Source organism: Saccopteryx leptura, chromosome 6, assembly GCF_036850995.1.
Source record: "Saccopteryx leptura isolate mSacLep1 chromosome 6, mSacLep1_pri_phased_curated, whole genome shotgun sequence".
Taxonomy (NCBI): Eukaryota; Metazoa; Chordata; class Mammalia; order Chiroptera; family Emballonuridae; genus Saccopteryx; species Saccopteryx leptura.
In genome coordinates, this window is record NC_089508.1 from 13,266,447 (window position 1) to 13,287,340 (window position 20,894).

Here is a 20,894-nt window from a genome sequence, read left to right on the forward strand (position 1 = left end):
TATTGACCCGAGCTGCTGAGGGAGTTACATAATCCTGATGTTTACAGGAACATAGAGGAAGACAGGTTATATAGCAAGCCGTGTGCTTCGCATTGAGACTTCAGGAGTGTCAAGGGCTAATGTGTAACTGTTGTCTTGTCTTCCTCAGCTCCCTGTGACACCCCATGGCTCGCTGTGGCGTGTGGGTGGTTTCAGGCATGAGAAAGGCCCGAGCAGGGAGGGGTCTGTGGGAGACGCAGCAGTGAGTGGAGAGGAAGTGCTTGACTCACGTACACTGAGCCCTGGGGTAGGCTGGGGACACAGCGTCCCGGCGCGGAGGCGCTGGTGGGTGTTGTGGGGTCTGCGAAGTTTCCTGCAGATTCTGCAAGCTGGACAGACTGCTGTCCTTAGCAGCCTTGCCAGTCCCAGAAAGGCCACGGGAGCAAGGGCCTGTTAGCCGGAAAATGTCTTGCTGGTCTCAGAAATAGTTCAGGGCACCGGTGGCATTCTTAGGGCCATTATTTAGCTATATTTTGCTTCCTGCAGCAGGAGTGGGCCTGGGAAGTTAAGTGTGAATGGCACATCGGGGGCAGCAGAGTGCTGTGCTCAGAGCTCCCACTCAAACCAGACTGCCTGGGTTCAGACCCTGCTCCACCGGAGCCCGCTGAGAGCTGGCGTGGCCACGCGGCACGGGTCTGTGCTCCAGCGTGCTCGTCCCTGAGCGGCGGGACGTCTTGGTACCTGTTCGTACCTTGTGGGCTGCGAACACCCCCCCCCCCCCAGGCAACCTTGGGAAGGCGGAGTATGTAGTTCCGGCAGCACCGCCCTCGCTGTCCCAGTTCGCCCGGGTGGTTGCAACCAGACAACACCGGCTGGGTGGCTTATGGACAGCACACGTTTATTCCTCATGGTTCTGGAGGCTGGAAGGCCAAGATCATGGAGCCAATGTACTCGATGTCTGCGAAGGCCCACTGCTGGCTGGCGGGCTGCCAGCTTCCTGCTGTGTGCTCATGTGGTGGGAGGAACAGGGGTCCCTCCTCTTTACAAGAATCCTATTCGTGGGGGCTCTTCCCTCATGACTCATTTACTTCCCAGAGGCCCCGCCTTCTGACATCATCACATGGGGGTTAGGTTTCCATGTATGAATTGGGGGAGGGACGTAAACATTTAGTCTATACCACTTGATAGGGAAATAAATAACAAACATATTCTAGTCTGGTTCCATAAAGTTGTCTGCTCTTTTCAAGAGTCTCAGACGGAATCCTTGGTAAAACAAATAATTATTTCTGATATAATGCATTACAAATTTGAATATTCGTATATTAAAGTTGGGTAAAGTGATAGATATTATGCAGTTTTCATTCTTAATATAAGAATGTTTAGTTTTTAAAAAGAGGTCATGGCTAACCTTTACCTAGCACTTACTAGCCTGTATCCAAGGTACTATGCTTATATATATTAACTAATTATGCTTATATGTAGTAAGTGATTTATTCTGCTTGATAACTCTCCACATTAATTACTATCATTTCCCATTTTACAGCGAGGAGTCTGGGTATAGAGAGGTCAAAATCCAGAGGTTTTGACTTGTCCAAATTTGTACACTTATTCTGTAGTGGTGCCTAGATTATTTCTAGCTAATATTCAGGTTGTGAATCTCCTATTCTGGAAGGCTCTTGGGAGGAACTACTTGTTGGGAGATAAAAGGTAGGGGTTGTTAGAAGGGGGCCTGAAGCATTGGCCTGCGGTACCTTCCAGGCCTTGGTTGTAAGTCACAGAGCCTGGCTGGTGAACTCAAGCAGAATGGCATTTATCTAGGTGTGCTCACAGGATCTGCAGAAGGCTGGACACTGGTGTGAGCAGAAATTAAGGAGGCCAGCTTTCTCTGGAGCATCTCTATCAACCCTTCTGCTTCTGCGGCCTCCCAGGTCTGGCCACTGGGAATAACCACCATGGGTCTCCCCGGGCCTCACTAGCTCCGGAGGCAGAGTGCTGGTGCGAGCGTCTGATTGGCCCTGTCTGGGCCACGTGACACTCCTGTTATTGGGAAGCAGAGAGGCTGCTTCCCTTCTATCTAGGGTGCCTCCCCCCAAAAAATAAAACAAAAAGAAGAGACTTGAGGTGATAGGCAGCCAAAATGACAAATGTCCTCTACTTTGAGGGTGTCACCTAGATCAGTGGTCCCCAACCCCCGGGCCGCGGACCGGTACTGGTTGGTGGGCCATTTGGTACCAGTCCGCAGAGAAAGAATAAATAACTTACATTATTTATATTTAAGTCTGAATGATGTTTTATTTTTAAAAAATGACCAGATTTCCTCTGTTACATCCGTCTAAGACTCACTCTTGACGCTTGTCTCGGTCACGTGATACATTTATCTGTCCCACCCTAAAGGCTGGTCCATGAGAATATTTTCTGACATTAAATTGGTCCGTGGCCCAAAAAAGGTTGGATGCTTCCCAAGTTCCCTTATAGCCCCAGGATTCTGAGTCTACTCTAGTAAGGTTTTTATTTTTTATTTATTTATCTTTTTTATCAGGAGAGACAGACAGACAGGAAGGGAGATAAGAAGCATCAACTCATAGTTCTGTCACTTTAGTTGTTCATTGATTGCTCCTCATATGTGCCTTGACTGGGGACTCCAGCTGAGCCAGTGACCCCTTGCTCAAGCCAGTGACCATGGGGTCACATCTATGATTTCATGTTCAAGCTAGCGACCTCAGGGTCTCGAACCTGGGACCTCAGCATCCCAAGTGGACGCTCTATCCACTGCGCCACCGCCGGTCAGGCTGAGTGTACTTTTGATGAGGGCTGGTGTTTTCCTCCAACACCTGGAATGGAGCTTCACACCCATGAGGCTTCCCAGACGTGTTTTTCACTGAGTATAATGAGTGTATCAGCCTCTGGCACAGAAGATGATAAGGACGCACCCTTCTTTATAGCATCTAGATTCTGATTCAGAACACACTGTTTCAGAGGCTAAAATCCTTTTGTTTATCAGGAAAACAGTTGATATTTATCATCCTAGCAAAAGGGGGCAAAAGCATTTGAACGTTGGAACGTTTCTGTGTATATATTTAAGTACTTTTTGGTTATATTGTAGTGAAGTAGTTGAGTGGAGCTGCCAGAACAAACCTCATTCTTGGTCATCATTGACCCCTTCTCTCCACACGCTTAACCTCAGCCAGTGTGATGATCAGTTCTGTTTCCTCCTCCATCATCCCTCACCCCTTCTATAAGTCCGTTTCTAAGTACTGTTGCTTTTCGTTGCTCAGGTTCCCTCCATGACACCTGTATCCCCCTCTTATTGCCAGCCCGTACCACCGCACACCTGGACTAGGGCTTCCCTGCGACCCCATCCTGCCTAGTTAACCTTTTGGGCAAGCTGCTTTAGTATTGTTCCCTCTCTGTGCTTCTCAAAGGCACAGTAATGGTTTCCTGTTGCTTATCAATGTAGCAGAGAAGAGGACTCTGGGGTCAGGTTCAGATTCCAGCTCTGCCATTTAGTGCCTGTAATCAGAGAGATGTATCCAGATGTAATTAACAAAATGGACTCATAGTGACTTAACCAAATAGGAGTTTATTTTGCCCCCCACGAGTAGCCGTCTGGTGAGAGGCTGCAGCATCTCATGGCATTGGGGGCCCAACTCTTTCTCCTACTGCCCAGTCATTCTAGAGCAGTGGTCCCCAACCTTTTTTGGGCCACAGACTGGTTTAATGTCAGAAAATATTTTCACGGACTGGCCTTTAGGGTGGGACGAATGAATGTATCACGTGACCGAGACAAGTGTCAAGAGTGAGTCTTAGACGGATGTAACAGAGGGAATCTGGTTATTTTTTAAAAATAAAACATCATTCAGATTTAAATATAAATAAAATGGAAATAATGTAAGTTCTTTATTCTTTCTCTGTAGACCGGTACCAAATGGCTCATGGACCGGTCACATATGTGCCCGGGGGTTGGGGACCACTGTTCTAGAGTGGCCTTTGCCCTCTGGTTTCTCAGGTCCTGCTGCCCCACCACCAGCATCAGTCTGTGTCCCAGGCAGAAGGCATGGCCCGAGCTGAGGGCCAAGTGTGCACCAGCAGAGGGTACCCTCTGAGAGCGCTGTCCTGGGACCCTCACTCCACAGCTTCTGCTCACATCACATGATCCAGAATGGAGTCACGTGACTGCCCGAGGCTGTGGTGAACATGTTGTAGTGTGATCAAAATGCGGGACGAGTGTCCATCTGACCCGGGTCTACAGATGACCCCCTGTGTCATCACTAGGCATAGAGCAGTTGCTTAGTAACTGTTCTTATTTCTCTTTTTAATGTCTTTCCACCTGGGTGCGTTTGCACGGGAAACCAGCTAGCATGTTATTTACTGTGACCATCTCCGTAAATAGCATTTAAAATTCTGGTGTTCTTTTTCCTCTCTCCCGCCGCCTTGCTTTCTGTTTTATCATACTCTCCAGTCTGTCACCCTCCCTGGGCGCCTTTGCTCTCAGTCCCCAGCCACCGTCCCTCACGTCCGCCCACTAATCCCGAGAGCTGTGTCACCTTCCTCTGCTTTCAGGCTGAGCACAGAGCGTCCCCACAGAACACGGAGCCGGTGCCCCAGCCCACTGCCTGTCCACACCAGTCTTTGAAGTGACCCTGCAGTGAGCTTTCTGCCCCTCCAGGGTAAAGCTGTGCTTTCGGTTAAAGCTTTTTCATTCTTTTTTAAAAAACCTTCCCCCATTGATTTGAGAGAAGAAGAAGAAGGGAGAGAAAGAGAAAAAGAGGAAGGGAGAAAGAGAAGCATCAACTCGTTCCACCTAAGTGTTCCATGTGGCTGTGCACTCTGTGGTTCTTCTCATATGTGTCCTACCAGGGGTCGAACCTGCGACCTCAGTGTGCTGGGACAATGGTCTATCCACTGAGCCACCTGGCCAGGGCCTTTTCTTTTCTTATTAAAAACTCCTAGCCCTAACCTTTTTCTTTCCTCCCAGCAACCCTCTCATTCCATCTTGACTGAGAAACAGTGGCTGGGCAGCGCATTTCCTGAAGGGTCTTCCTCTCTCATCTCTAAGAATCTGCCTCCTTAAGAGAAGACCTTCCATCAGGGGCCAGCTTGTTCCAGGGACCTGGGTCTCTGCAGTCCTCTGGGACCTCATTTATCTCCTCAGTTGGTCAGAATTTCCTCTTTTGTGAATGCTGAATAACATTCCAGTGTATGTATACGTCACGTTTGTTCATCCATTCTTCCACTGATGGGCACTTGGGTTGTGTTTACATGTAGGCTACTGTGAATAATGCTGCTGTGAGCAATCAGTGTGCAAGTATCTATCCGAGTCCCTGCTTTCCATTCCTTTGGGTCTGTTAGTACCACACACATTTGATTACTGTACCATTGTAGTAAGCTTGAAATCAGGAAATGTGAGTCTTCTAGCTCTTTCCTTTTTTTTTTTTTTTTTTAATTTATTGATTTTAGCCAGAAAGAAAAGGAGAGAGAGAGAGAGAGAGAGAGAGGAACATCAATCTGTTCCAGTATGTGCCCTGACCAGTCAACCTCTGTGCTTAGGGATGATGCTGTAACCATCAAGCATCCAGCCAGCCAGAGCATAGCTCTGTACTTTTTAAAGATTGTTTGGCTTTTTGGAATCCCTTGAGATTTTTTTTATTAATTTATTTATTTTAGAGAGGAGAGAGAGAGACAGAGTGGAGAGAGAGACAGAGAGAGAAGGGGGAGGAGCTGGAAGCATCGACTCCCATATGTGCCTTGACCAGGCAAGCCCAGGGTTTCAAACCAGCGACCTCAGCATTTCCAGGTCGACGCTTTATCCACTGCGCCACCACAGGTCAGGCCCCCTTGAGATTTTTAGGATGAGTTTTAGGATGGGTTTTTCTATTTCGGCAAAAACGTCATTGGCTTTTAATGGGGATTGCATTGAATCTGTTAATTGCTTTGAGTAATATTGACATCTTAGCGATGTAAGTTTTCTAACCCATGAACATAGGATATATTTCCTATTATTTATCCTTTTTAGATTTCTTTCAGCTCAAACATATGCATTTTGTTAGATCTTTTTCTTGAAGATCCAGATTGAGTCGAATTATCTCTAGTAAATTACCACGTGACATCTCAAATCATTATATTCCATATCAAAATCACTAATAAAACACCTTTCTTCCCCATTTTTCCTTTATTCTAAAAACTCTCTCTCTCTCTCTCTCTGTCTTTCTTCTAAACACACACACACACACACACACACACACACACACACACACGTGTATACACAGGGCTTGCTCTGCCGTGGGTGGCTGCTGGGCATGCAGGCCAGACTTCGGAGGACCTGGCAGTTTCTGTGCTTTGCCAGCCACCCTGCCCCTTCCTTGGGTGGCCTGTTCTTGCTGATTGCAACTCAGACACATTTCTTGGTTCTGAGGTTCTGGGACCATTCTACCCACTTCGTTCCTGGCCTGTCTGCATTCTGGTTGCACACACACACACACACACACCCAACCCATGACCTTCCTAAAGCTCTGATGTTTTCATGTCCCTCAGCGGAAACCAGAGGCCCCCTCGCCGACCAGGAGTGAATGATTTGTAGGTTACCCACCACGGGCAGCCACTGAGGAGACAAGGAGTCAGGAATCTGCCCTTGAGAGTTTCTCATAATGGGACCGGGCAGGGCTGGGGCAGGAGGGTGAGACAGTCACGTTGATGTACCTATAGTTACGAACAGGAGGAGCACAGGGAAGGGGAACAGTTTTGAAGAGGAGCTGCCGTGCCAGCCTCTCAGTGACGTGACCACAGCCCCGGCCTGCCCTCCAGCATGCCCCCCTTCCTGCCCGTGGGCCCCAGGCAGGGTTTACACTGGACCACTTGCGATCACCAAGTGAAGACACAGCCTGGCGTTCATACCTCTTCCTGGCGTGCCATTTCCAGACCACAGCTGTGGTTTTTTCCTTCTCATTAAGCAAGACCCAGCTCGAGTGCTGCTCTTCCCGGGTGCCGTTCCCGAGCCCCCTGACTGCTTTGCCGCAGCACGGGATGTTTCCCGCTTTGGGGCGCTTGTCAGCTAGGGCCCAGGGTTTGAGCTGTTTGTGCACCTGCCTCTTTCCTTGTACTGGGTGGAACACTGCTCGAGGTCAGGGCCTGTGTTCTAGTCCACGGCGGGTCGTCCTGGCTTCTCGCACAGCGCACCCTCCCCGTGGGGACGCCGCAGGCGGGGCTTGGTGGGAGATTCCGCTGTAAGCATTCGAGGAGAGCAGATTTGTAGTTCTTACCTTGGTGCGCATAGACACAAGCTCACATTCTCAGGCGTGTGCTTTTGTTCCTCTCTCCAAACCAGTGCTTAGAAAGAGCCATGAAGTTTGCCTTTGAGGAGTTCCACCTCTGGTACCAGTTCGCGCTGTCCCTCATGGCCGCCGGAAAAGTGAGTCCCCCGTTGTGCTGCGTGTCCCAGCTCTCTATCAGGGTTCGGTGCCCTTGAACCCAGGGCTGATGCACTACCCCACAGAAGTCTAAAGCAGCCCTTTGAAACTGCCCTGTGGTCCTTTGTAAAGGAACAGTCATGTTTAATTATTTGGGGGCCAACATGGACACACAATTGAGAAGAACAACTCTGAAATACATGCCTTTTTCTAGACGTTGTAACTTTGTCCTGTGAAGTTGTGGCTTAAACTTAGGCCCGTTTCTTCACACCGGCCCTTTTATTCATATGGGAGAATAAACTTACTCCAGAGGGGAAATCTTTTAGTTCTCGTTAGCAATTCATTCGATCAGGCAGTGGACGCTGTTAGTTGGAAGCGGCGGCTTAGGAGCCCACTGCTGGAGTGGGGGTCCGGGCCGTGTGACCCAAGGCAGGATGCTTGGCATCTCAGTTTCCCCTTCAGTAAAATGTAGTCATAACAGGACCTACTCACAGAGTGGTTATCGGGTAAATGAGATAATACAAGGCGCTTAGTAGAGTACCTTCCATGTGGTCCATCCTCAATGAAGAGAATTAATTTGGGCCATTTAGTGAATTGTTAATTCTGTGCTCTAAGATGATTTGGGCTAAATGGATACAGAAATTTAGTATGGTATGCTTTAAATTGGACAGTCTATTTTTTATGATAACATAGCCTCTGTTTTCTTTTTTTATAATGGCTACACAAGTAGGGGAGAAAATGAGGGTGATTCCAGGGGAGCATTGCTGCTGGTTTTACCCACAGTTTACCCCGTCACTCAGGAGCCCCGAGCTCCAGTTGTCACGGTCCCCAGACCCCTGTATGGTTGGGCTCCCTGTTGGCAAAGCTCATTAGGAGGGCAGCTAGCTGAACCCCGTGGGGAGGCTGAGTGTTCCGTTCCCTCGAACATGCTGAGTCTCACAGAGATGCTCTCCCTGCGCCCAGGCCGCCCGCGCCGTGAAGGTGCTGAAGGAATGCATCCGGCTGAAGCCCGACGACGCCACCATCCCCCTCCTCGCCGCGAAGCTGTGCGTGGGCTCCCTGCACTGGGTGAGTCCAGCTCACGGGCGGGCTGCCAGCCTGCTTCGTGCCCAGGGCACTGAGAGGGGAGAACAGTGACTTTCCAGCAACCCAAACCCCGGGCTGTGCAGGACCCCGGACACTGGCCTCCTCGGTCCTCCCCCACGCACCCCCAGGACTGTGGCAGGCGGTGTTCCCGGGGGACTCAGGCTGTTCCATTTCCTGGGAACGAGCTGCAAAAGTAGAAATGCCGAGATAGGACTGGAGTTCCCACTCAGATACACGTGGCTGTGTGAAAGTGATGAGGACTGGGTGCGTGTCACTTGAGGGCTCGCTGTCCGGAGAGCCGGGGTCTCCACTTGAGCCCCTCCGGGGGCCCCGCTCCTCACACCTCCACCTGCACATCCGCTTCCACCTCACGTGGGCTGGTGCAGATTTCAGGCTGACCTGTTACAGTTTTAGTACCTCGGATATACACCATTTCAGTAGGAAATAGAAAACTCAGACTAGATGCTGAGATGGTGGTCTAGATCATTGTCGCATACAGTGGAGTTTTCATTTATTTTGTTTTGTTTCATATCAATATTAGTAGTAAGAAGAATTTCCCCAAAAGACTGGCATGACTTGCCAAGGGTTTTTGGTTTTGTTTTACTGTTATGGTCCTTGCCGCTGGATTTTCCCCCCATTTATTCTTGCCCAGCTGGACAAAGTAAGCCCTGTGAAGAGAGTATCCTGCCTTTGTTAAATTCTACTTGGTAACATGTGGGAGGAAAGGACATTTGGAAAGAGCCGGCCCTCAGCTGAAGCCCACAGCTGGGAAGGTGTTGTGTGGTCCGTGCAGGTCGCGACAGTCTCGAGCCACAGCATGGGGACAAAGCGGGCGGTGGCCGGAGGGGGCGGAGGAGCGGACCGAGCCCCTCGGCTCTGAAACTGCCCGTTTCCAGCTGTGACTCTGCTGCTCCTTCTGGCAGTGGCCTTGTTCACGCCTGTGACACGTGCATCTCCAACGCCTAGAATAAACCTGCCATTTTTTTAAAAAGATGAGAATAACAAATCTTTTCTCTCTATATTTTTTTCCAATCTTATTAAAACTTCCAAACGCCACAGAAGTAAAGCGTATAATGAGCCCCCGTGTGCTGTCACCAACTTCACTAACATCAACATTTGCCGTGTATCGAAGGAGCAAACCGTGTCATTTTGCCTCTAGTGCACCGTGTGAAGGTCTTGCTGTGGGTGACCTTCCCAGGTGCGCGTTTTCTCACCGACATCTGCTGAAGCCGGGTGCACGTGCTGTGCGTTGTAAAGTAATAGACGGAGTTTTGACATTTTTAACAGCTTGTGGGGAAGAGAATCCAAACCTAAATGGATTCATTATGTTGTGGAAAAAAAAGAAAGAAAGAAAACCAAGAGCTAAGACCCAAACACAAAACATTGCAAGTCTTACACATCTTGGGTAGGCAAAGGCAGGTCTACAGCTGTAATACAATAATTAATGAACAAGAATAAACTGTGTTTTGTATACTCACAACTGTAAACCTACTTTTGCCCACCCCTGTAGGTAAAGCTCAACCTCTGAGCACCTAGCACATCCTAATTACAGAACCAAACAGGGAAAAGGAAAGGTGGAAAGGGTACAGTGACTCATCAGAAACCTGTCTTTGGCAGCCAATGCTTATGGGAATCCATGTTAGAAATTCTGCAGGTTATCATTGTTTTTAACTTGTCTGGTTTTTCAGTTGGAAGAGGCTGAAAAGTTTGCCAAAACTGTCGTTGATGCGGGAGAGAAAACGTCCGAGTTCAAGGCCAAAGGCTACTTAGCTCTGGGGCTCACGTACAGTCTGCAGGCCACTGACGGTGAGAGCAGCCCCGCCCCATGGGCCACCTGTCCGCACCACGTGGTTCCCACTCCCCTCTCTGTCTTCGGAGGGCGTAGAAGCTGGGTTGTTCTGCTGTGCCATCCTAAGGGGCATCGCTGCCACTGTCCTTGTTGTTACACTGCGTGGAGAATGGGAGGGAAGGGCTCCCCAGCCCTCTTCCAGGTGCACTGGGCTGGTGGTGCACAGGTGAGCAGCTGGCAGGGGCAGGGCACCGCCGTGAGGGGCAAGGTGAGCAGGGGCCTTGAGAGCCAACCCTCCCAACCCAGCCTGTGCCTGCTCCTGTCCCAGCGCTCGGCTGGGCTGTCCTCATGTGAAGGGACATTGGGTCTTAGGCACAGGAATATATACGAGTTCAGGGCCAGCCTTTCCCAGGAAGCTTTTGATTGGTCAGGACCTTCCTCTTCTCCACGTGCGCATTCTAATTTACAGGTGTGTGCACACAGTGTGACAGGTCACTAGATACCCACGCAGTGACAGTGTATGTTTTGGATATACTTAAAGTTTTGGTGGACAGGCTCTGGCTTAAAAATGTTCTGTATATTAGTGAACTTTTCATTATGTTTGTAGAAAGTATAAATCAATAAATTCTTTATCTGAACTGTACTATTATTCCTTTAAAATTTATTATTAAATAGCCCTGGCTGGTTGGCTCAGTGGTAGAGCATTGGCCTGGCGTGCAGGAGTCCCAGGTTCGATTCCCAGCCAGGGCACACAGGAGAAGCGCCCATCTGCTTCTCCACCCCTCCCCCTCTCCTTCCTCTCTGTCTCTCTCTTCCCCTCCTGCAGCCAAGGCTCCATTGGAGCAAAGTTGGCCCGGGCGCTGAGGATGGCTCTGTGGCCTCTGCCTCAGGCGCTAGAATGGCTCTGGTTGCAACAGAGCAATGCCCCAGATGGGCAAAGCATCGCCCCCTGGTGGGTGTGCCGGGTGGATCCCGGTCGGGCGCATGCGGGAGTCTGACTGCCTCCCCGTTTCCAACTTCAAAAAAATACAAAAAAAAATTTATTATTAAATATAACAAGGATATTAAAAACTTCAAAAACAACTGTGTAACTTAATGAATTACCAGAAGGCAGATATGCTTGGAGCCACCACCCTGCTCAGGAGCTGGAACCTTGTGGCCCTGGAGCTCCTCACGTGCCCCTCCCTGCCCCTGGCCCCTCAGAGAACATGCTCCCTGACTTGAATCCTGCTCACTCTCTGTTTCTTTTCTTATAGTTTTGCTACCACGGGTGTTTTTAATATATAATTACTCACAACTTTCTTTCCTCTGCCTCAAAATTTCAAAGACTCTGGAGAAATTTTGCATATCAATTGATTTAAAAAATATTTCTAATGGGTTGACATCGGTCAGTGAGAATACATAGGTTTTGCCTGACCAGACGGTGGCACAGTGAATAGAGTGTCGGACTGGGATGCAGAGGACCCAGGTTCAAAACCCCGAGGTCGCTGGCTTGAGCGCGGGGTTGCTGGCTTGAGCATGGGATCATAGACGTGATCCCATGGTCTCTGGCTTGAGCCCAAAGGTTGCTGACTTGAAGCCCAAGGTCGCTGGCTTGAGCCAGGGGTCATTTGCTCTGTTGTAGCCTCCTGGTCAAGGCACATATGAGAAAACAGTCAATGCACAACTAAGGAGCCATAACAAAGAATTGATGCTTCTCGTCTCTTCCCTTCCCATATGTCTGTCCCTATCTGTCCCTCTCTCTGACTCTCTCTCTGTCTCTGTCAAAAAAAAAAATACATAGGTTTCAGGTAAAATCAACTGATTTTCAATAATGGATATTTTGCAAATTTTTCACATACACATGAGGTATTAGCAATACCCAGCATATTGGTCTAACTGGGGTAGACTTTCAGTGCAGTGTAAATATAATACCATGTATTTATCCATATGGAGTCTTAGTTTGGACTCTACCCCTAATTAGCCCTGTTACTCTAGGGAGAGTACTTTGACCCTGTTGGGCCTCTTGCATTCATGACTCAGCTGGGTCACCTCTGTGGTTCCCTCTGGCTTGGTCACCGTTGTTCTATTGGCCATGGGTAACAGCCACATCCAGCCGTCGGGCAGCCTTCTGCCACTCGTAGTGTGCTTCAGGGTGGCAGCTGCCACTCTGCACTTGTTAGAGAAAGGCCCCCTCCAGTTCCAACCATACACAGGTTCCTCCAGGACTATTTCTCCTGCTCCATTAAAAGTACCTTTTTTAGGTCATAGGACGGACTCCTAAGGACCCATCTCACATGCTCTATGCAGGGGAAGTGTCAGCTCACAGCAAGAGGGCCTCGCCCTTTGGAGTTGATTTTCCCATTTCACTGTTGGGTTTGCCTGGTCGATCCCTTGTGTTCATATCAAGGTACTAAAAGTCCTGGTCATTGCACAGTGTGAATTAAACTGGCCTTTTATGGCATCAAGCTAGTGTCTTTGGCCGAGGATCATAGCCTCTCTGTGCCAGAAGGATCTCCGAAGGCCATCCAATCCAATACCATTGGTGCTTGAGTTCCTTCTGTGCCATCCTGGTAGAGCCAGGCTTCACCTAAGAGTTATATGCCCACACTTGAGAAAACAGACGTGCTCCTCTCTGGAGCCTGGCTGATCTTTTAAAGATGGCCCCCTATGCCTGGGAGCACCAGGAGTGGCCATCCAACTCACACTGTCCTCTCGGCATCATTCCAAGTTATGTCCAAGGACAAGGGCCTCGGTTGGCCTGGGCTTCGTGTCCCATCTTCTACAGTGCCTGGGGCAGGACTGAGCGATAGGCACCCGGAATTGTTACTTATAATCCAACTGAATATATAGTTTTGTGATTTCTGTGATGAGTTTTGTATTTGTCCAAAGCTCCCTGATCTTCCACGCCACTAACTGCACCCTTTCCACAGCTTCCTTGCGAGGGATGCAGGAGGTCCTGCAGAGAAAGGCGCTGCTTGCGTTTCAGAGGTGAGTGGGAGTTCATCTTTTCTCTCCGCTGTACATAATGGCACCGAAGTATGAGAAGTATAAAAGGATGAGATATTTATAAGGATTATGTAAACAGTGTTTTCCCCCTGGGAGTCTCTCAAGCCCTGAACAAGTCTCAGAACTCACTGCATCATTTGTTGCCGTGTAAATTCACATCCTTAATCTGTTCATCCATTTGGGCACATTTTATTCATTCCTAATATGGCTAGTTCAGCTCACAGAAGATAGATACTTTGTATGTCTAGGGAGATGATTTCTTTTATTAAAGATATTTGTCATCATCTAGAAAGGGGACCATTTTTTTCTAGCTTTTTTTTTTTTTAATCTGTCAAGCTGCAGATTTTTTATTAAGAAATGAAAAAGCCAGATTTTAGGACAGTCTCTGAAACACTATGTTAAGACAATCAGGCCAGCAAGTCCCTTCCACACCTGCCATGTTCCATCATACCTTGTGCTCACCTCCGTCATTGTACCTTTTATGAAATTCAGAGAATGCTTTGTAATTAGCAAAACTCGAGTGTCACCATCTCCTTCCACATCCCTTGTTTAACCTCATCCTCACTCCCACACCGATAAGGTAACCGCACAAGTCTTATGTTCACTGCAGGTAAGGGACTGAGATGCAGGAGTGGAAAGAGTTACCAGAGTCACATAAGGTCTCCTGACTCTAATCAGGTACCTCCTGAACCACACTGCCCTAATTTTACTCTTACTGCCGCTATAATAGATCACAAGAATAAATTGTTGCTTGAAAGTAGAGCACCATGATGTCAAATCTATAATTGCTATCGATCCTTTCATTTTAAATATGAATTATATTGCGTTCTTGGAATTGTATCAGAAACTTAGCTACTTGCACCAACGTTTCATGAGGACCTCTCAATACCTAATATAACCTTTGTTAGATTTCTTTCCTAGAGCTGGGGCTGCCTCCAGGTTGCGCTGTGTCCGCGTGCCTTTTCTCATCAAATCTCTATCACCTGATTTCAGTTAGTGTGAGGTAGTTCATCTCATTTCTGTTTCCTACCAGGCCGGTAGTGCCTCCCCTTGCCAGGCCCAGGCTGATCAGTGACAAAAAGTACCAGTGCGCATCTGCACACAGACTTCCCGTGTCGTGCTGAGCTGCTGGCGTGCCTCAGCAGTGTGGAGAGCACCTCCATTTCAGATGATTCGGGGCTTTAAATTCTCCAGTCTCAGTTTGTCAGACGCACGCACGCACGCACGCCTAAGGAGGTGATCATCACATGTTTCACTTTTCTTAAGTCAGCGCATCTTACCGGCTCTCTAAAAACAGCCACAGTGGTGGTCTGCCTTAAGCCGTCAGATGCCGTAAGTTCATATAACAGCGGTTCCCTTGGCCTGAGTTCCTTTTTGTTCCTTTTACTGAGATTTTAATTCAAAGAGGTTTTTAAAATATTAGTTCATGTGGGAATAAAGAGTAATAAAATCTGACTACCCTACAGGATTTATTGGGGAAGGTTAAGCTAAATTTGTATTTGTGTGAGGCCTGACCTGCTGGGGCGCAGTGGATAAAGCGTCGACCTGGAACGCTGAAGTCGCCAGTTCAAAACCCTGGGCTTGCCTGGTCAAGGCACATATGGGAGTTGATGCTTCCTGCTCCTCCCCCCTTCTCTCTATCCATCTCTCTCTGTCTCTCTTCTCTAAAATGAATAAAAGTAATTTTTTAAAAAAAGTTTTAAAAAATTGTATTTGTGTGAAATAAAGAATGTTTTTCAAAAAAATAAAATTATTTTGTGTCAAGCACACATTAACTAGGACAGTCTAATACATTGTAGACTTAACGATCTGTAAGGAAAAATTTTAAGTAAATACAAATGACTTGTTTTATTTCTTAAATGTAAATGAATATTTAAAAACAACTTAGATGAGGCCCTGGCCAGTTGGCTCAGTGGTAGAGCATCGGCCTGGTGTGCAGGAGTCCCGGGTTCGATACCCGGCCAGGGCACACAGGAGAAGCGCCCATCTGCTTCTCCACCCTTCCCCCTCTCCTTCCTCTTGTCTCTCTCTTCCCCTCCTGCAGCCAAGGCTCCATTGGAGTAAAGTTGGCCCGGGTGCTGAGGATGGCTCTTTGGCCTCTGCCTCAGGCGCTAGAATGGCTCTGGTTGCAACAGAGCAATGCCCCAGATGAAGAGAGCATTGCTCCCTGGTGGGCATGCGGGGTGGATCCTGGTCGGGCATACGCGGGAGTCTATCTGACTGCCTCCCCGTTTCCAGCTTCGGAACAAAAAAAAAAAAAAAAAAGAAAACCAACTTAGATGAGGCCTCTTTTTCTATATATTTAATTCCTCTCCCCAACAATGCTGTTTTTACTACTGTTTGGCAATTTTTGTTTAAAAAAGGAAAGAGTATAACTCAAAAAGGGGTGGGGTTGCAGATATAGTATATAAAAATTAACTCGTATATGCTTGGAGTCAGAATTCAGAAAGGCTTGCTCTCTAGTGAATCAAAAAGCTGGTGTTTGAAGGCCTCCACTTGCATTACTCTTAATATTGAGGCCTTTGGCTGCTGGTACAGCCGCGAGCTCAACCCGAGCAGCTGGGCCAGTTCATTTTCCCCATACAAACGTCTAGTGAGAAAAAGCACGTGGTTTGCAAAGCTTTCCGGAGATGCTGAACGGAGGGGAGTGGCCGCGCCTGCGCACTCGCACCCCAGAGAGAAGCCTGGAAGCGCCTGACAGCGTGTTGTGGAGACTTGGCCCCCAGCATCAGAAATCGGGCTGCCCAGCAGGAGGAGGGGCGTCATGTTTGTCACTCAGTGTGACAGACAGCCTCACGTCATTGACCTCTCTCCCTCCTACCTTGAATTTAAGTTTGAATGTGGTCTGATCTGTGTGTATGGAGTGACCAACTATCCCAGTTTGTCAGGACTGAGCGGTGTCCCAGACGTGGGACTTTAAGGGCTCAAACCTGGAAAATTCCGGGCAAACCAGGACAAGTTGGTCACCCTCTGTGTGTCACTAATGGGAGGTTCCCGAGTGATGGATTTAACCAGGTTTGTACATTTCTTTCTGAACTGAATATTATACTAATCAAATGTCTATTGTAATCTGTACTGAAAAGGACTCCCAGGAGAATTGGCTAAACAAGGCAGCAGGGGACATGGGAGAGACCGGGCCTCAGCATTTCACTTCTAGCTCTGTCTCTTTTGCTGGATGCTTTTCGACCAGATGCTTAATAGGCGATGCCCCGCAAATGATAGTATTCTTATTACAAAGTATGTATATTAGCAACCAGTGTCAAGAGTGATCAGCCTTTTCTGTATGTAGTCTTGGTTCCGTTCTAGAGCGTGTTAGACTCAGAGTCTGGATGAGCACTGGGCTGGACCTCCAGGGGTCCTGGGTTCTAGAGTGTCCTGGGTTCTAGACAGGTGGTCTGGGAGGCCCAGCCCGTGCTCTCCAGGAGCAGCCTGGCGTGCGTCTCTCGGCCCTGCTCCTGCTGCATTGTAGTGGTCACTGTGGTCGCCTCAGGCTCCGGGGGGGGGGGGGAGGAGCAGTTCATCTCCAGGCTCCCCAGAGGCGGGCACGGGCCTGGCCTCACATAGGTACTGAATAATGTGGGAGGGTGCATGGGTGGGAGGATGGATGGATGGATGGAAGGACAGATGGACAGATGGATAGGTAGGTGGATGGATGGATGGACGGACAGACAGGTGGTCTGGTGACCCAGCAGTCTAACATTTCTTTCTTTATGGATGAGAAATTAAATTAGTGGGTATGGGTTGCTTTGACATGGGAAGCACTTTGTGAGCGTCCTGTGGTGACATTTTTAGATCTCTGGGTTTCTCTTGGCTCGTCCAGACATCTGCTGTATGGGAATGGGGTTTACAGGGCTGCTTTGTATTCACAGGTAGAGTTCAGCGGGCTTGTAGTTTTCAAGAACACGCATGTCTTTCCTCTTGCCTGCATCGCTTAATGATATCTGTCCAGCAGGCTGGCTGTGGGCATTCCGGAGTGGTTTTGTGCTAGGAAACATAGCGTCCCAGTTGTTCTGCATGACTAAAGCAAGTGTTCGGGTCTCGGGACGTCAACACCATGCAATTGTTTCTATTGTATTGGGCATTCTTTTTTTTTTCTTTCCTGGACTAAAGTAGCCAGTTTAACTCATTAGCCAAATTATAAAAATGAGATTTAAAAACTATGTTTAAGTTGTGCCTTGTTAGAACTTTAGCAGTTGGATATCCGCTGTTAGCCAAGAGTGCAGCTCTTCAGATGTCGCCCAAATCCACACAGAAATGCCAAGATCCCTCGGGCTTCCCATTGGCTTCACAGTGCCCTGGCCAACAGTCAACCATTCGATGAGACCGGTGGGGCCTGGGGCCAGAACTGTCCTTGTCCGCTCCCCTGAGTCCACCAGACCACTGCCAGCTTTTCACCTGGTTGGTGTTGGGTGAAAAGTCACCCAACCATGATCTGATCTAACTTCACTTGTGAAAAGTCTAAGCTGGGCTGAGAAAATGATCGCTCTGAGGAATCCTTTTGAGGGTTATAGAAACCTGGCTTTTTATTAATTATGAAAGAAATGCAAGAAAATAAAGAACGCTAAATAATTCAGTGTCTCCTCATAACTAATTTTGTATTCATTTTTCCCGAATAATTGGAAGAGACAGAAACCATGACATCTCAATCTCATTTCTTATGAACACCAAAGAAAAATAATTCTTTGATGTACAAATTCATGGAAGAACTCCCGCTTATGAAATAACTAAAGAAAACTGGAGCACACTGGTAGAAAGGAGACATTTAAAAGGGCAGCGCAGGCCAACGCCCGTGCCTCTTACTCGGAGGTGAGAAGAATTCGAGGCTGTCTCTCCGGCCGCTGCTGCTGATGAAGTAGCCAGGGAGGGGACTTCGGGCACTTTGCTCTTGAGAGCAATAAAATGACAGGCTGCTGCACTTGTCCAAACACTGTCCCGGCCTGTTGGACCTGGTGCATTTTCTGATGGCAAGCCCCGGAAGACTTCCTAGTTGTTTTCCCCACAGCAGACGGACAGTGGCGTGAAAAGGCCTTGTTCCTGTAGAAACCCGCATTGGGCGTGTTTGCCACAGTTGACTCCATAATGATTTGGCTTTCTTTCTTTTTTTTTTTTTTTCCTTAATTTGTTTTCTGCTGCTAGAAGATCCTCCTTTAATCACAGAATGTTGACAGAACAGCATGAAGGTTTGTTTACTATCTGGGCCCCACCGTTCCCCACCGTTTTTAATCAGTCTGCTCCCTAGTGCCCTTTAAAGAAAGTGAAAGTTTGTTTTTCTCTTCGCTCCAGACTCTGCAGCACAGAATTGGGTCTGTATACGCATTTTGAGTTGCTTGAGGTGAAATACAATTGACTTCCACATAAAAGCAAGAGTGACCATGTTTGCAAACGGTCAGGAGGCCAGTACAGCCTCTTCCCACCTGGTGTCAAAGGCCAGTTAATAAAACTGAACACACCTGGCCAGTTGGCTCAGCGGTAGAGCATCGGCCTAGCGTGCGGAGGACCCTGGTTCGATTCCCGGCCAGGGTACACAGGAGAAGCGCCCATTTGCTTCTCCACCCCTCCGCCGCGCTTTCCTCTCTGTCTCTCTCTTCCCCTCCCGCAGCCAAGGCTCCATTGAAGCAAAGATGGCCCCGGTGCTGGGCATGGCTCTGTGGCCTCTGCCTCAGGCGCTGGAGTGGCTCTGGTCGCAACATGGCGACGCCCAGGATGGGCAGAGCATCGCCCCCTGGTGGGCAGAGCGTCGCCCCTGGTGGGCGTGCCGGGTGGATCCTGGTCGGGCGCATGCGGGAGTCTGTCTGACTGTCTCTCCCTGTTTCCAGCTTCAGAAAAATGGAAAAAAAAAAAAAAAAAAAAAAAAAAAAAAAAAGTCCTGGAATAAAACTGAACACAGCGTTTAGCCAGGGAGTCTCGCGTCAGTTACGTGGACCAAATTAGCAAGCTTCGTGGGACTTGGTAGCTTCAGAAGACGGCGGGACAGCCTTCTCATCTCCTTAGCGTTAGTTCAGCAAAAACCAAGCCTCTTTTTACAAGCAGAGCCGGGGTCTTGATTTTCATGTGATTTCTCTGAAATCCAGAAATTTGGATGAAGTGACGTTAAGGGCAAAGCAAAACTTAATCAGAGTCACCGCCACCTCGCCAAGCGCACGCATGGCCTCACCACGTCCCAGTGTGGCGTGAGCGCCTCTCCCGCTGGGCGTGCCCGTGTGCCGGGGAGGGCAGAGCTCGGGCCTGCGGTCTTCTCTGGGCTCCTCCTCCCAGCGGGACCGCAGGCTGCCGGCATGGGCCGCACAGACACAGACGCTGCGCTGCACACCTGCGTCCTCCGAAGGGGAAGTGCGCCGCGCGTGTCAGTGAACAAAGAAGAGTATAAATGAAACGTCCAATAGTCACGTGTGTGGCCTTGGTATAAAGGGCAGATGTGAATGATAGAGAAAGTAAACATGCCTCGCCCATATACTAACAGCCGTAACTTCCTTTTCAGGGCCCACAGTCTGTCACCTACGGACCACCAAGCAGCTTTCTACTTGGCTCTGCAGCTCGCCATCTCCAGACAGGTCGGTTTCTCGCGTGTTTCCTGAGTCGGCGCCCACTCTGTCCTGATGCAGTTCCTTCAGCGCCCCAGTCCGAGCAGCAGGGGGTCCTCCGCTCCCCTGCGGCCCGCGGGGTGGGGGGGTCCTCCGCTCCCCTGCGGCCCGCGGGGTGGGGGGTCCTCCGCTCCCCTGCGGCCCGCGGGGTGGGGGGTCCTCCGCTCCCCTGCGGCCCGCGGGGTGGGGGGTCCTCCGCTCCCCTGCGGCCCGCGGGGCCCCGGCCCTCCTCAGAGAGGGCTGCTCCTCACACGGAGACACAGGCAGGCCAGGCTCTGCTTTGGAAGGTTCAGTCGTAGGTCTGATGGGCCCCACCTGGGGTTGGTTGGCAGTGTGGACGCAGCACGTGGCAGTCACCCTGAACCCAGGGGTCGTTGAGGAGCCCGTGTCCCTTGCCTGCACGGCCCATGCTGAGCTCTCAGCACCGCTGATAGTCACCCGTGGAGCCCTGGTGGCCATAAGGGTATCAGTGATGGATGGAAAGATGCCAACAGGCTGAGACAAAGGACACCAGTTCCCTTGAAGTACGTGGAGATCTGAACAGTTACACACAGTGACTCCTTGAAATAGGAGTCAACAGTGTTCTTAGTGGAGGGACAAGCTTCGCTGGCCTTCATCTTCCCTGTGGCAGCTTCCAGAAGCTGCCTTTGCCATTCTCATTCCCGCCTGTCCCCTCCCAGCTGTTCAGGGGACTCTGACCACACGTCTGCCTGCCCACCAGCTGCAGGACGCTGGTGGTAACCCCAGCACATTCCTGAGTGCTGACTGGAGGGTGAACGAGAGGTCAGTTCCCAGACGGGCCGTTCGCCTGGCAGGCCTGGGCTGTGGGCACGCATCTGACTTACAGAGCAGGGCTCCCATGAGCGACCAGGGCACTGAGGAAACCAAGACACCTCCTCTGCAAAGGCCCTCTCACCTGGCACGGCGTGGCTCACAGCTGGCTGAGCAGGAGCTGCGGCTGCAGCAGCTGATGGCTGGTGACCGGCCACCTGGCCTCCCCAGGGCCCTCTGTCCCCTCCCGGCGGACCCTCCTTCCTGTGTCCTGCGCATCCCCTCCCCCTCTCTCAG

General features: G+C 49.6%; 1 protein-coding gene across 7 annotated transcripts in view; it reads left to right on the top strand.

The window, feature by feature from the left end:
- The window catches only part of TTC7B (tetratricopeptide repeat domain 7B), a 255,976-nt gene that overhangs the window by 134,460 nt on the left and 100,622 nt on the right, over positions 1-20,894 (top strand). For all 7 annotated transcript variants that reach the window (XM_066344074.1, XM_066344076.1, XM_066344077.1 and 4 more), the window contains 5 exons: positions 7,301-7,384; positions 8,346-8,450; positions 10,157-10,274; positions 13,170-13,227; positions 19,724-19,796. In XM_066344074.1, the coding sequence (XP_066200171.1) occupies positions 7,301-7,384; positions 8,346-8,450; positions 10,157-10,274; positions 13,170-13,227; positions 19,724-19,796 (438 nt within the window). The remainder of the gene's footprint in view (positions 1-7,300; positions 7,385-8,345; positions 8,451-10,156; positions 10,275-13,169; positions 13,228-19,723; positions 19,797-20,894) is intronic.